This window comes from Podarcis pityusensis, assembly GCF_964106645.2.
Source record: "Podarcis pityusensis genome assembly, chromosome: 9".
NCBI classification, from domain to species: Eukaryota; Metazoa; Chordata; class Lepidosauria; order Squamata; family Lacertidae; genus Podarcis; species Podarcis pityusensis.
In genome coordinates, this window is record NC_138034.1 from 56,608,026 (window position 1) to 56,623,112 (window position 15,087).

A 15,087-nucleotide genomic window follows, 5' to 3' on the forward strand; every position below is an offset into this window, starting at 1 on the left:
GCAGCTCTCTTGGTTATATAACTAAAAGCCAGTTGCCATAGCAACCTCAAATATAATGTTAGCGTCGTGGGATAGATTCATAGAAAGCATTTAACCCAGTGTGGTTAAGTGAAGTAAGGGACTGTTGCAAACAGGGCACTAGATGGCTGGGCTTTTTTTTCTGATCCATGTACCTCTTCTATATGAGGGGAAAGTTGTTGTTGTTTAGTCGTTTAGTCGTGTCCGACTCTTCGAAATCCAGCTTGCACTTCTGGGAGTTCTCGGTCCACATACTGCTTGAGCCTTCCTTGTAGAATTTTAAGCATAACCTTGCTAGCATGTGAAATGAGTGAAATTGTGCGGTAGTTTGAGCATTCTTTGGCACTGCCTTTCTTTGGGATTGGGATGTAGACTGATCTTCTCCAATCCTCTGGCCACTGCTGAGTTTTCCAAACTTGCTGGCATATTGAGTGTAGCACCTTAACAGCATCATCTTTTAAAATTTTAAATAGTTCAGCTGGAATACCATCACTTCCACTGGCCTTGTTATTTGCAGTGCTTTCTAAGGCCCATTTGACTTCACTCTCCAGGATGTCTGGCTCAAGGTCAGCAACCCCACTACCTGGGGTGTACGAGACATCCATATCTTTCTGGTATAATTCCTCTGTGTATTCTTGCCACCTCTTCTTGATGTCTTCTGCTTCAGTTAGTTCTTTACCACTTTTGTCCTTTATTATGGTAATCGTAGTCTTATCTTGCTCATTCTCTCCTGCCCCTTTGAGGTTTGGGGTGCTGAACAGAAGCAGCAGCTCTTAAACTCAGTACACTTTGCAGTGCATTACAAAAAGAACATCTGGAACTTGAAGAAGCTGCAACAAACAGAACAACCAAGGGGACAGAGCAGCTTCTCTTTAAAGAAAGTGAAGGTGTTTGTGGCTATTTAGCTTAGGAAAAAGAAAGAGGAGATGATGGGATGGGAACAGCCAACATAGAGAGGAGATGATGGGATGGGAACAGCCAACACAGTGCTCTCCATATGTTGTTGGATTACAACTCCCATTATCCCTGACTATTGGCTGTGCCAGCTGGGATTGATGGAAGTTCAGCAACATCTAGAGGCCATCATTTTTTGCCACCCCTGTGAAAAGAGGCTTATGGTAATAGAGCTTTGTGACAGAGGTCTGTGGAGAAGAATTTACTGCCTCTCTCTCATAATACTCAGTGTCACCCAGTGAAATGGATTGGCAGTAGATTCAGGATAGACAAATTGACTGGCAGTAGATTCAGGACGGGACTCCCCCCCCCCCCAAAAAAAAGTACTTCTTAACACTATACATGATTCATTTATGGAATTTGCTGTCACAAGGTATGGTGATGGCTCTAGATGTAGCTGGTTTTAAAATGGCATTAGACAGATTTATGGAGGACAGGACTGACAGTGACTATTAGCCATGATTCAGCATGGGGATTCCATTTTGCTCAGAATTATATCATTTGCTGAACCAGGGGGAGGCTGCTGTTTTCATGTGCTGGAGTGTGATTTCCTCGAAGCATTTGGTGAGCCAGTGTTGAGAACAGTCTACTGGAACAGATGAAAACCTGGTTTGATCCATTCATGGAATAGTGGAATAATACAGCTGAACTGGGTTGGCCACTCACCAGTCTGTTCGTTAAGTAAAAACCCAGCCCCTGGAAGTCAGGATTGTCTGTGCCATTTTACGTGTGCTGGAAAAGGGCACATGCCGCGACCAAGGCTTCCTTCTGTGCTTAACTATGTGTAGAATGCACACACCAGAATACATTATTCAGCATGTTAGAAAGTACCACATTTTAGTACATTGGTGGTGGTGAAAGATTCAGTCTCTGAAATCAGATAGAAGCTTCATATCACAGAAGTACTCCAGACCTAGACAAGAGAGCTTTGCTGTATTTGTATGGACATGCCCACAGCTCCACTAAATCCATTAAATGGTAGTGCAGGCCATCTACACAACACCAGAATTCAGACTTGGCTAATCCTCAGCATGTTGAAATTTGTGTATATTTCAGTGAAGTGAAGTATATCCTTTTATTACTCAACTTCTCTCCCTCTTTCCCACCCCCCCCTCTCTAGAGAACTGCAGTTTATAAAGTTTCATAAATCCTATACTTGGTACTAAATGTGTGGCTTTTTGTGGGTTAGCATGAGGTTCCCACGGAGAATTAAGTAGCTGCTAAGTGCATTCACATTGGTATTGAGACAGAAATAGAAGGCTGATCCTCCTTTTCCTAACTTTTTCTCTAAAGGCACCAGCATCTTTGTAGAGTGAATAAAGTTGGGAAACAGCTACAGCAAACCTCAAATCACTTAAACTGAATTGAAATGCAGCTACTTGGAATCTAATTTCTGAATTTGTTGAAGGGAGGATGGGGCTTCTGAATCCATGGAATCCATGTTTGACGATAGCAAACGTCCTGTTCTGGGCTTCACACAGTGACCAACCATATTCCCCAAGGAGGTGCATCAGGGGCAGGGAAGGAAGACCCGAAGCAATCTACTTCCAGTTCTAAGCACAGTGTCCTTTCAACTTGGATAACTGGTTGGTTTAAACCACAGTTTAAGCAGCCTTAGCCTTGTTTGAGCCATGATTTTCACAAACCACAGTTCTCCGAGTTGGGGCACACCAGAGAAGTAAGGGGAATTTAAAGCCAATCTCCCCTTTTTGAGATGCAAAACAAACGGTAGAGATTGAGTGTGCAAGAATGTGGCTCATTCATACAGCAGGAAACCCTGGCCTTCCATTGTGTCTAAAATTGGCCAGTGACTCCTGGAGTTAACTTGCAGCTTACATTTTTGACTAGTAGGGGATACAGTGATATCCTTTTTTTCAGTGCTGCTTTCCATTGAACTCAGTAACATTTAAGTTTATGTATACTGTATATTTATGTATTTGTGAGTGTCTGAGGCTAAGGCACCTTCTCTGTTTTTGTTTTTGTTTTATTAAAACATGCTTCTTTTCCTGCCCCAACAGTTACCCTGCTGTTTGTGACTTCCTACAGCACAATAACTTATTATCTATACTCCGAGCCCATGAAGCCCAGGATGCCGGGTGAGTGACTTTCCTTGTTTTTTGAATAAATTATTTTCCGGCATGTTGCCATCTGTACATTTCTTACATTGCTAAGGTGAAGTGCTTGTTCGGTATCTTTCAGAATGTAAAAGGGAAAGGACTGGTGTTTAAAAACAGTTGAATATTGACTTTTCAGGGTATGTTGCTTTTCCTTTCGATGTGTTTCTAGGGAATCTTGACCACATCCTGGAACCCTGGCTCTCTAGCAGATGGAGAAACAAGTGGGAGACGTTTAGCCTCTTTAAAATGGTGTAACATCCAAACCCCTATATCTTACCTAGAATTCTTCCTCCCAAATTCTAACATGGTTTCCTGCTGGTGCAAGACGTGCCCCCTACAAGGGTTCAGATACACTTCTAATTTTTAAAATATTCCAGGGTGCACAGTTCTGGCACTCAAAGCGGTTTGGGTGGCCCTCTGCTCAAATTAAAGTATACTGTGATGATATAATTAGAACAAGGGCTTTCCCTTGCTCAGCTGATAAACAGCAGGAGCATATATATCAGCTCTTTACAGCTTGTTAACTTTCTGAACCTGCAGGGCTCTTTGGAGAGGCACAGTTTGAAATAGGAATATATTTTCTAGGTCACTGGAAGGAAGTGCCACTCTGTGCTTCCACTTTGCTCATCCTAATGGCTAAAGTACCAATACTTTTTACACAAGCACAGATGGAAGGAATATAAATTATTGACACTCAGATAGAAGAGCCATAATTTATGAATGTATTACAAGGTCTTCCCCATTTAAGTAGCATGGTATCCTCATTTCATCTAGTTATGTGTGCCATATATTATACTCTGTTTTCATAAATTTGTACTCTGTCTTTTCTTCCAAGGGTGCTCAAAGCAGCTAACAATACTGTATAAAAAAATTTTTTAAAGCACCCATCAGCCAAAAAAGTTCCAGAAGTATGAAAGACCAAATTGGTAAAATGTAGAGCAGCATTTTATTTTATTTGAAAAAAGTATTAGTGAGATCATTTTAAAAATATCTACTGAAGAAAACGAGCCTGTGGCATGAAAACAAAACAAAACCATAAACAGGGTGCTAACTAGATCTCCTGTAAGAGCCAGTGTGGTGTAGTGGTTAAGAGCGGTAGACTCATAATCTGGTGAACCGGGTTCGTGTCTCCGCTCCTCCACATGCAGCTGCTGGGTGACCTTGGGCCAGTCACACTTCTTTGAAGTCTCTCAGCCCCACTCACCTCAAAGAGTGTTTGTTGTGGGGGAGGAAGGGAAAGGAGAATGGTAGCCGCTTTGAGACTCCTTCGGGTAGTGATAAAGCGGGATATCAAATCCAAACTCTTCTTCTTCTTCCTGTATTATAATAATAATAATAATAATAATAATAATAATAATAATAATATTATTAGTTATACCCCGCCCATCTGGCTGAGTTTCCCTAGCCACTCTGGGCGGCTTCCAATCGAGTGTTAAAAACAAAACAGCATCAAATATTAAAAACTGCCCTAAACAGGGCTGCCTTCAGGTGTCTTTTAAAGAGAAAATAGCTGCTTATTTCCTTCACATTGGTCGCCACTACCGAGAAGGCCCTCTGTCTGGTTCCCTGTAACCTCACTTCTCGCAATGAGGCAACCACCAGAAGGCCCTCGGTGCTGGATCTCAGTGTCTGGGCTGAACGATGGGGGTGGAGAATGGAGAAGAGATTTCATTCGGTCCACATCTTAATGCAATGTAATTCTCCAAGCAAACAAACAGTATATACATAAATGTGTATATCAGGGTTAAGTGTGCATGAAGAAAATAGCATACAACATGCATTTTATTAGGGGAAATGGCATACAGTACAAAAAATGTGTATATTTGGCAAAATTGAATATGGAAACGTGAGGGATCTACACTAAAATGATGACATATTATTGTAAAGATTTATTTTGACAAAATACAAACTAGTGCACAAATGTGGAGAACTCGACTTCAGATTGGTAAAATGAGAAACTAGGAGAAACCCAAACTAGCGGATCAATTCATCCCTACCTCCAGGGCAGATGGTTCTAGGAGAAAAAGCCTTCTCTTGTTTTTTGCACTAAATATACCTAGATATGGAGACCCTCCACATCTGATCTCTGTGGTGTTTTTGTGACATTTTGGGGTAATTTCCAGGTACAGGGCAATGTGCGTGTGCATATTGAACATGCATCAATTGATTGTTTCCTATACTTCCTGAAATTCACCCAGCATTCCATTCAAACTGCAACTTTAAATGAAGTTGGTCAGCCATTATTTCCCATCAAGAAACCCAAAAAAAATCCAGAACACTATTCTTCTTTCCCTTCCTTCCTTCCTTCCTTCCTTCCTTCCTTCCTTCCTTCCTTTTTTCTTACATTCATATGCAACCTGTCCTCCCAGGAGCTCAAACCAGCATACATGTGATGTCTGACCCCATTTTGTCCTCACAACAGCTCTGTGGGGTGGGTCAGACTGAGAGTGCTTGACTGATCAAACGTCACCCAGAGACCTATTCATCCATCTAGGAAAGCTTGTTAGAACTAAAATTTCATCCAGAAATCACAGAGAGCGGGGGCCTGTTATATTTCTGTGGAATGCTGTTCCATAGAACAGGAGGAATCACACTAAAATCCTTGCTCCAAATTACTGTGGAATGGACTCCTGATATCCTTGGAACTTGTAGGAGAAGTTCTCCTGCAGACCTCGGTGACCTGCTGGGTATATAAATGATATGGTGGTCTCTCAAGTAACCTGCTCCTGAGCTGTATAGGGCCTTATATGTTGGTGCCAATACCATGAATGTAGCCTGGTAGGTTGGGATCCATATAACTGAAGCTCTTCTGAAGGCTATTAATAAGTTGCAATGATGATGGTGGTACAAGTTGATTACTACTCTTTCCAGGATGGTCAGAGCAACCATTGATGCTGGGTAATTTCCTTGGTTGAAGAATTTCCTTGGGTGAAGACTAACAAATTTGAACTGTGCAAAAGGACACCCTGAACATAATATTATTGCGGCTACATGACAAAATAACAAGGATATTTATACCAGAGATCTTAGTGACCCTAGGAATTCCCTCCCCACTTTAAGCAGCTCCCAAGATTGCCAGCTGCCTTTGAAACTTCCCTGTATTCCAAAATTGGTTTGCCACAGGGTGCATCAGGCTGCTGTTATAAACAAAGAGACAACCTGGGAGACCCACCTGGACTATTGCAGATGGCTGTAGTACACATACCTGTAAAATACTCTCAGTATCCTTATTGATGTACCCCAAATTCCTCAAGTTTTGTTTTTGCTGTTGGTGTACAGAAAGCCAGATATTGCTACAGAACTTCAATATGCAATTAGAGTAGAAGTGGTAGCATACTGTTCTTTTTCTTTTTCTCCATTTTGTTGCCAAGAGTTATAGAGATTTTATATAAGTCAGGGAACTAAAATGCTGTTGCTGATCCTTGCTTTGCCTCTTGCTAGGGAGAAAATATCATTTTTGTTGGTTTGATTCCAAAATTCTGGGGTTTTTCATTTTCATTGCTGACTGACTAAATATAGGCCCGCTGAGACGGTAACATTTTTGTCACCACAAGCAAGTGTAAATGTGTCGAGAGAAAAACTGAGCGTATATCAGAATATTTTGTGGCCCACATCCCCACACACTATTTTTTAAGGTTTGAGTACTTTGATGTCGGTAGCAGAACCTTATATATTTTGTATTTATGGGCTAATAGCCGTAAATAAATAAATAAATAAATAAATATATTTTGTGCACAAAATACCGGGGTGGGGTGTGTGTGTTTTGTTTTTTGTAGGTCCAGATACACATTGGCTTGGATCAGGGTTTCAAAATGGCAAGATTCCTCTGCTCAGTTTGGGGTAATTCCTACCTCCTAGTACAGCAACACATGTCTCGGCATAATAATAATAATAATAATAATAATAATAATTTATTATTTATACCCCGCCCATCTGGCTGGGCTTCCCCAGCCACTCTGGGCAGCTTCCAAGAAATATTAAAATACTGTAATACATCAAACATTTAAAGCTTCCCTAAACAGGGCTGCCTTCAGATGTCTTCTAAAAATCTGGTAGTTGTTGGCCTAGGATGTATTAAATAATTAAGGAACGTTGTCCAGCCCTTCTGAGAGACTTTAGGACATGCAGGGACCATGGGATAGAGAAAAATTCTTGTGCAAGCAGCCTTCCAAGCGTAGTCTTTGGATACACCACATTGTTTCTTTTTATTTGGAGAGCTGGCTATTTTAAAGCATGCTTCACTCCCCTAGTCCATAGTGCACCACAGATTGCTTCTCAGAGTTGGAGAGAAGGACCCGAAAGCAGCTTATGGTGCCCAAGCAGACTCATAAAGCTGCACATGCTCAGTCAGTCCTTCGTTCTAACTCATCATTTTCCTGGAGAAAGACCTATGCCTGTCCAAAACACAAATGAACCCAACAAAAGTTGTCCACAAACTTTTCCCATTGACTTCTTAATTACCTGTAAGTCTGTAGTCGGTCCAGTACGTACTCAACTTCGCTAAAATAATCGCGATGATGCACATACAAGTCTCTGTGAAATACGTGCAACGTGCATTTATGTGACTGTATCTGTGACAAGATATAAATCAACACAACTTGGCGAGAAATTTATGGTACTAATAAGGTTACTTATGCCATTTGTTACAGGTATCGTATGTACAGGAAAAGCCAGACAACAGGTTTCCCTTCATTAATTACAATTTTCTCAGCACCAAACTATCTAGATGTATACAATAACAAAGGTAAGAGCACTTCTTGCCCCTGCAAACTTAGCTTTGCTTTAACTTACTGATTTCCTCTTCCATTATTCTACCTCAATTGTGTGTTTTTTAAACTTCCCTTTAGTTCAAGGTCAATTCTTATTACACAGTTCTTGTATTAAGTAAATGGATTTGTGGATTAACTCCCTATGAGGGGAGGCTTTTCCTATCTGTAAGTTGTAAATTTTCACGATGTATGAAGACAGATTTCAAAAACTAAAGCTATATTATTATTATTATTATTATTGTTATTGTAGTAGTAGTTACTGTTATTATCATGGTCATTATTAATTACCTGCCCTTCACCATAAGGTCCCAGAGGTGGGTCATTAAACATTAAAGCTCAATATTAATAATAGTTTATAACAACTTAAAATCACAAATATTCAAATATTTTCCCACTGTGTCTTGCAGTGCTCTTTAGATTACTTTAAAGAAAGGGCAGGGAACCTTTTTCAGCCTAGGGGCCACTTTGCCTTCTGTGCAACTTTCCAGGGGCCACCTATCAGTGGTGGGCAGGACCAGCGGTAAAAGTGAACAGAGTAATGAATGTAAATTTAACCTTTGTACTGTAGTCTGGTTTCTATACACACTTCTACCTCCAATCAGGCAACAGAGAGTCATTATCAGTTTTCAAGGATACAGCCCATGCAGGCAGATACACTCAGGGAGGGCACAGACTAGTGAAAGGCGTGGTATGGGGAGAGCTGATATAGTTGAGGAGGTTTAACCTGCAGGTCAAGCAGATCTGGGTTGGCCACATTTGGCTCCAGGTCTGAAGTCCCCCACCCCCTATTTTAAAACTGGAAGAACATTGAATTTCAAAAAGCCATTGAAATTCTGGCTTGTTTCACATAGGCCTATGCATCATTCATTACATTAAAGGTAAAGGTAAAGGGACCCCTGACCATTAGGTCCAGTCATGACCGACTCTAGGGTTGCGGCGCTCATCTCGCTTTATTGGCTGAAGGAGCTGGTGTTTTGTCCACAGACAGCTTCTGGGTCATGTGGCCAGCATGACTAAGCCGCTTCTGGCAAACCAGAGCAGCGTACGGAAATGCCGTTTACCTTCCCGCCGGAGCAGTACCTATTTATCTACTTGCACTTTGATGTGATTTCGAACTGCTAGGTTGGCAGGAGCAGGGACCAAGCAACGGGAGCTCACCCCATCGCGGGGATTCAAACTGCCGACATTCTGATCAGCAAGTCCTAGGCTGTGTGTTTTAACCCACAGCACCACCCGCGTCCCACATTCATTACATTATCGTGTGATAATTTATAGTTCAACGAATTGACTTCACTGAAAAGCATTGTGTTTTTCAGCGTTGTTTGCGGGAGTTACAAAAGATCTACTGAGGGCTGCATATACATTTAAGGTACATTTAAAGCACTCCCCCTCCCCCCAAAAAAAATTTCCCCTGAATCCTGGGAACTATAGCTTGTAAAGGATGCTGTGAATTATATTTATGAAAAGCAAATCAACAGTTTCCAGGATTCTTTTTGGCAGTGGGCGGTGGAGGAGGTGCTTTAAATGTATGGTTTGTATGCATCCACAGGTATGTAATCTCTGATTGCTGGTTTGCAGATACAAGTCACTAATTCATACTTGGGTCCTCAAGTGTTGAAAATGCAAGTGCAAACCACAGATGGCCTGAACAGTCAACCTGAATTGCTTAATGCATGCACACAAAGACAGATGTTCAGTCCAGCCCATTGCATGTTAACTTGGAAGAGTTACTGAGTCTAATGAAAGTTATCCGCAAGAAACAATGCACAGGGTTGCAGCCTCAGTTGCATGAGGAAGCAGTACTGCATCAGCTAACAGAATCCTAACAGGGTCCCAAGAGGACAGTGACCTGAGATTCTCCAGTCCCACAAGGATAAGTCTCACGATTTAGAAGCACTAAACTGTGTGTGCCAACAACTGCCATATAGAGGTATCCATAGTCAACTTTCAGGCCTTCAGTCAGTCAGTGCTGGGAGATCCCCATTGCAGATGATTAGGGTTTCCAAGAGCAGGTGAACAGTGCTAGAATGATTATCAGTTTCTGCCTACAGCTAGAGCTTCACTCCCACTACAGAATACAGAAAGCAATCAAGTCACGCAGTTGCATTTGATAATAGTAAAAAGTAATTCTAGGAAGTGCTGATATATTTTTCTCTGAAAGCTTAATGGGCAGCATAATTATCTTTTGTACAATATTTGAAAATTGGCAATCCTTAAACAATATAGATATGGCAGCACAAGGCTACTGAAAGCACATGCAGAACCAAACTCTCCCATTTAATCTGTGCTTTGGTTTCAGTTAATTTTTTTTTTTGGAGTTTCTTTTAACATCGATCGGTTATAAAGCATGTTTTCCTTTTGCTTTTTTGAATAATGGCTAGGGTACTTTCCCCCTGCCCTGCTCCCAGCCTTTAAAATAAAGATAGCTTTTTTGAAAAGCAGTTTGAATAGTTGTTTTAAAGTTACTTATATTTGAGAGCAATATCAGCAGCATAAATTATTGATGTGATGTAAGTTAAAGTAGCTTTTAGATTCTCTGGATGAATTATTCATTTTATCACTTTAAAAAAATAGATCCTAAAAACATTTATGTTTTAGCCAACTGCTCTTTCGGTGGGGGCATGATTTTTTAGAACCTTCTTTCTAGAACTGCTTTTTTCAAATGTATCGTATTAGGTTTCATAAATTATAAGTATTAGTTTTAATGTTTCAGCCATATGAGGGAACTTGACCAGTAGAAGGATTTTAGGGCCCCCTATAAATATTTCATAAAATAGCTGTGTTTTTCATTTTGGCATCAGTGATAGCAGTAATTCATTTTACTTACCCTTCCATACTAAGCCAAATCACGTGTTCACATGAACAGCCAAGCTGTGTTTTGCCCAGTTGTTTTGCTGCTATACTACACTGAGCTAAGTCATGGATTGGCTTAGCATGTTGTCGAAATCCAAGATCATGCCCAAGCAAGCCTCAAGCTGAATGAACCTCGCTTGCGCCTCTTGTTTAGTCTGTAGATATATAAACTACACACACCAGCTTTGGACAACACATGGCTTAGCACAGCAGCAGAATGATAGGGGACTCGCTAAGCATCCACAACCTTGTCTCCCAGAATCTGCACTTTGGCACTAAGACGTGGTTTGATTTAGTGTGACAGGTGAACAAGGCCCAGGGTTCGTGCTGAGAAATATCTTCCTTTTGAGTATTATACAGTGGTACCTCGGGTTAAGTACTTAATTCGTTCCAGAGGTCTATTCTTAACCTGAAACTGTTCTTAACCTGAAGCACCACTTTAGCTGAAGCACTTTAGCTGCCGCTGCGCTGCCGGAGCCTGATTTCTGTTCTTATCCTGAAGCAAAGTTCTTAACCTGAAGCACTATTTCTGGGTTAGCTGAGTGTGTAACCTGAAGCGTATGTAACCTGAAGCGTATGTAACCTGAGGTACCACTGTATATGCTAGAAACGAAAGGTGACCAGAAGTAAATAAGAGAGGTCACATTGAAATTACTGGCTAACTTATACTTTGCATATAAGAGAACGGCAAAGCATTTTTGTCTTTTCTAGAAATCAGAGCCTATGTATCTGTCCTAAAATAACATAATGTTAAAGGGAAGGTCAAAAAACAGCATATGTTCCATTCTTTTTATATCTCCTTCACAAGCACAGCAGAGATCTTGGTGGTTCACGCTGTGAGTAGGGGGATGTAAGTGCGAAGATGTGGTTGGAATCTAAGATTACAACAAAATCCTTAGCTGAACAGAACTTTAGAGCTGGTGAGATCAGATCATTTCCCTGATCTCACATACTTTTGGCTCTAAGGGGTACATGGTGACATCTAGCAGGAGTGGAATTTCAGGGGTGGGGCAGGGGGACTACCTAGCTGTTCTGATCTTGGGGTCCCAATATTTAACCCTTTACAGTGGTACCTTGGTTTTCAAACTTAATCCGTTCTGGAAGTCTGTTCCAAAACCAAAGCATTCCAAAACCAAGGCACGCTTTCCCATAGAAAGTAATTAAAAATGGATTAATCTGTTCCAGACTTTTAAAAAGTACCCCTAAAACACCAGTTTAACATGAATTTTACTATCTAACGAGACCATTGATCAAAAATGAAAGCAATAATCAATGTACTAGACAATAAATTAAATAAAACAGTATTCCAGATGATAAAAATAAAAAATTTCTCACCTGCACTGATGATAGTCATTGTTTGGATGGGGGGGGCTTTTATCCATTTCCGCAGTCACACAATCAATCAGTAGCTGAACTGGGTTCCACACTGTCACAAAAACAAATTAACTGAAAAAGCCTCAGAAACAAAAACGCAAAATAAATAGCAAAAACAAAACTGGCAAACTTAATCCATTCTGGAAGTCCGTTTGACTTCTGAAATGTTCAAAAACCAAGGCGCAGATTCTGGTTGGTGCAGGCGCCCCGGAAACAATAGCCAACAGCTGCACCACACGTTCGACTTCCGAAAAACATTCGAAAACCAAAACACTTACTTCCGAGTTTTCAGCATTTGGGAACCAAGCGTTTGAGGTACCACTGTACTTGTGTTAGGTTAAGAGAAAACAATAGAAATATTTAGAAAAGTAACTTTTTTATATAAATACACACACACTGTAATATAAACACACACACACATGCACATTAATAGTAGTTCCATAACTAATGGAGGATGCGTTGGCCATATATTTGTTTTGCTTCTTGACCTGGGTGCTTAACACAAGATGATGGCCAACAACAACCCACAATTTGACATAATTTCAAATTGTGTGTCGCCTATCATCTGTGAGGGCCCAGCTTCTTCGTTAGAGGTTAGAATTCCACTTGACAGGTACCCATATGTTGCTTGCATGGGTAAATAGCATCTTTGAAGGATGATTTACACAGGAGAAACAGTACTGGGAAAATGTTGTACATCTCCTCCTGCAGCTCTTAGCGCAACCCAGTTAAGTCTCTCCTGAGGCTACTTTTTACAAAAAATGTTTGAGAATGTATAATGAATCGCCCACCACCTCAGTCGTGAATTCTCTTTTCTGTTGAAATTATATTAGCTGGTACAAGGCATAAATTCAATCTGGAAGCTGTTCATTAATTAAGTTAAATTGGTTAAGTTAAATTGGTTGGTGAACTGAGTTCATGCATGTCCACTGTACAATCCCCCAATTTTCAGTAAATGAGCTTCTGGTGAAGTAGCCTACACAATTACAAAATGACATTCCACCTTTATAAATAAGTAGCTGTGCAATGGCCCATAGCAAGGAAGCAAAATGGATTCTCAAGGATTTCATCCAGGCCGCATTTTTAAATGAACCAACCTAATTTGCTTCCCACACTAACATGCAGAACAGAATGTAGTTTTCATTCAATTTTCACATTTCTCTTCCTTTTATTATATTTTTGGATAAAGTGCATGCAAAAGTTTTGAAAGTGCAACGTTCAAAATATTGCACATTTTTGTGTAGGTTTTTGTTTTGTTTTTTAAAACCCATTCAGATTGATGTGGAAAAAGTTAGGGCAGACATTTCAATGAACATATACAAAGTGGACACGGACCAGAAGTAGGTGGATTCATCCCTCCCTAAGAAGTAGCTGCTAGAACAAAAGAACTAAGTAGTTTACAAGACAGTCAGAAATATTCATTTAAAACACAAATAAAAAACAATTATTAAACACAAGTTACATAACTTATAAACAACCATCAACTTTAAAACACTTATACCTACTAAAATTGTGTGTCAAAGTTACCAGGTTTTCTGGAACAATTTGGGGTTGTTCTTTTTAGCAGGCACTGAAAACAAAACAGTGAAGGTTCTTGTCCAATATCAATTGTCAGGGAGTTTGAAAAGGTAGGTGCTGTTAAAAGACTAATTTCTTACAAGTGCAAAAAATAATATGTGACACACGTAAAAATGCCAGTTTCACATATCTAAGTGGACAGTTATGAAATGAAGTGATCCTTCAAATAAACTGATCCCAAGCTGATGAGGGCTTTATATACTAATAGCAGCACTTTGAATGTGGCCCAGTCAATAACAAATGGGCAGCCATTTGTTACAGATTCCTGAGCATGATATATGTTATACGCTGACAGGGTCTCACTCCTCACTTTCGTCACAAGTTTACCATCCATGATGGAGGATCAGGCCCCAGGTATATGATAGTAACAAATGACTTCTTTCTTTTATAGCTGCAGTATTGAAATATGAGAACAACGTTATGAATATCAGACAGTTTAATTGTTCTCCACATCCCTACTGGCTTCCAAATTTCATGGATGTTTTTACATGGTCTTTGCCATTTGTTGGAGAGAAAGGTAAGTAACTTCCTTTCTTCACGAAAACAGTTTCTCTGTGGACTAGGATGAGGGGAATGGGCTGTTCACTAAAAGGGACCTGTCACACCTTGATGCACAAGATATTCTGAGGCCTAAGAAATGTGCCTTAAGGGAGAAAACCTTTTTTATGATGTGCTGAGGTCTGCAGTATGATCAGCAGAAGTTCTTTTTGTTCCCAACCTTTTCTTAACAGCAAAAGTGATTTTTATTTATTGTGGTGGTGTACACTTCCTTTGAAATTCATTCAATTTTCTGAGCGGATGAGTTATCAGAGACTGGTGAAAAGGTTTAGCATCGTTATTTTTCTGGCCTCTTTACAGCAGGCCTTTATGTCAGTGTTTCTCAAATTGAGGCTCTTGCTTTCTTCCATCACTTCTCCTATACAACTTCCCCCAATGCAAGAGTCTAAGATGTAAGAAATCCGCATAGCTTGGGAGAATCTGTTTTTACTTAAAGCTGCTATAGTGCAGTCATTTTTGCTTTTAATGTAAATAGAGATAGAGCAGATAATTATAGGAGGTGTCATACATAAATTAGACATTATTAAATTTTTAAAAATAAGATATCAGATCTCAAACTTTCTCAAAAACTGAAAGAATGACTCACAGCTTTTGGTTTGGAATTCCTGCTTCCTAACCCCACGGCTTGAAGAGACCCACTCTCCAGATCTCACATATGCACAAATTAAAACAATTAGTGAATGGTTCAAGGATGTTCTTGTGGTGGTTCCACACCTTTGAAATTCATTTCCCAGCAAAACCTACTGGACCATCTCACTTTGTAGCTTTTGGCACCAGTTTCCTACTTTTCCCCACCTCTGTTCATGGTTTGGGTTGCCATATTTCAAAAAGTCAAAATTCAGACACAAAAGATGTTGAGCTATTTT

At 40.2% G+C, this 15,087-nt stretch overlaps 1 protein-coding gene across 4 annotated transcripts in view; it reads left to right on the plus strand.

Moving 5' to 3' along the window:
- PPP3CA (protein phosphatase 3 catalytic subunit alpha) overlaps positions 1-15,087 on the plus strand; it is a 182,757-nt gene that overhangs the window by 144,459 nt on the left and 23,211 nt on the right. For all 4 annotated transcript variants that reach the window (XM_081020323.1, XM_081020325.1, XM_081020324.1 and 1 more), the window contains exons 7-9: positions 2,991-3,068; positions 7,739-7,833; positions 14,055-14,180. In XM_081020323.1, coding sequence (XP_080876449.1) covers positions 2,991-3,068; positions 7,739-7,833; positions 14,055-14,180 — 299 coding nt within the window. The remainder of the gene's footprint in view (positions 1-2,990; positions 3,069-7,738; positions 7,834-14,054; positions 14,181-15,087) is intronic.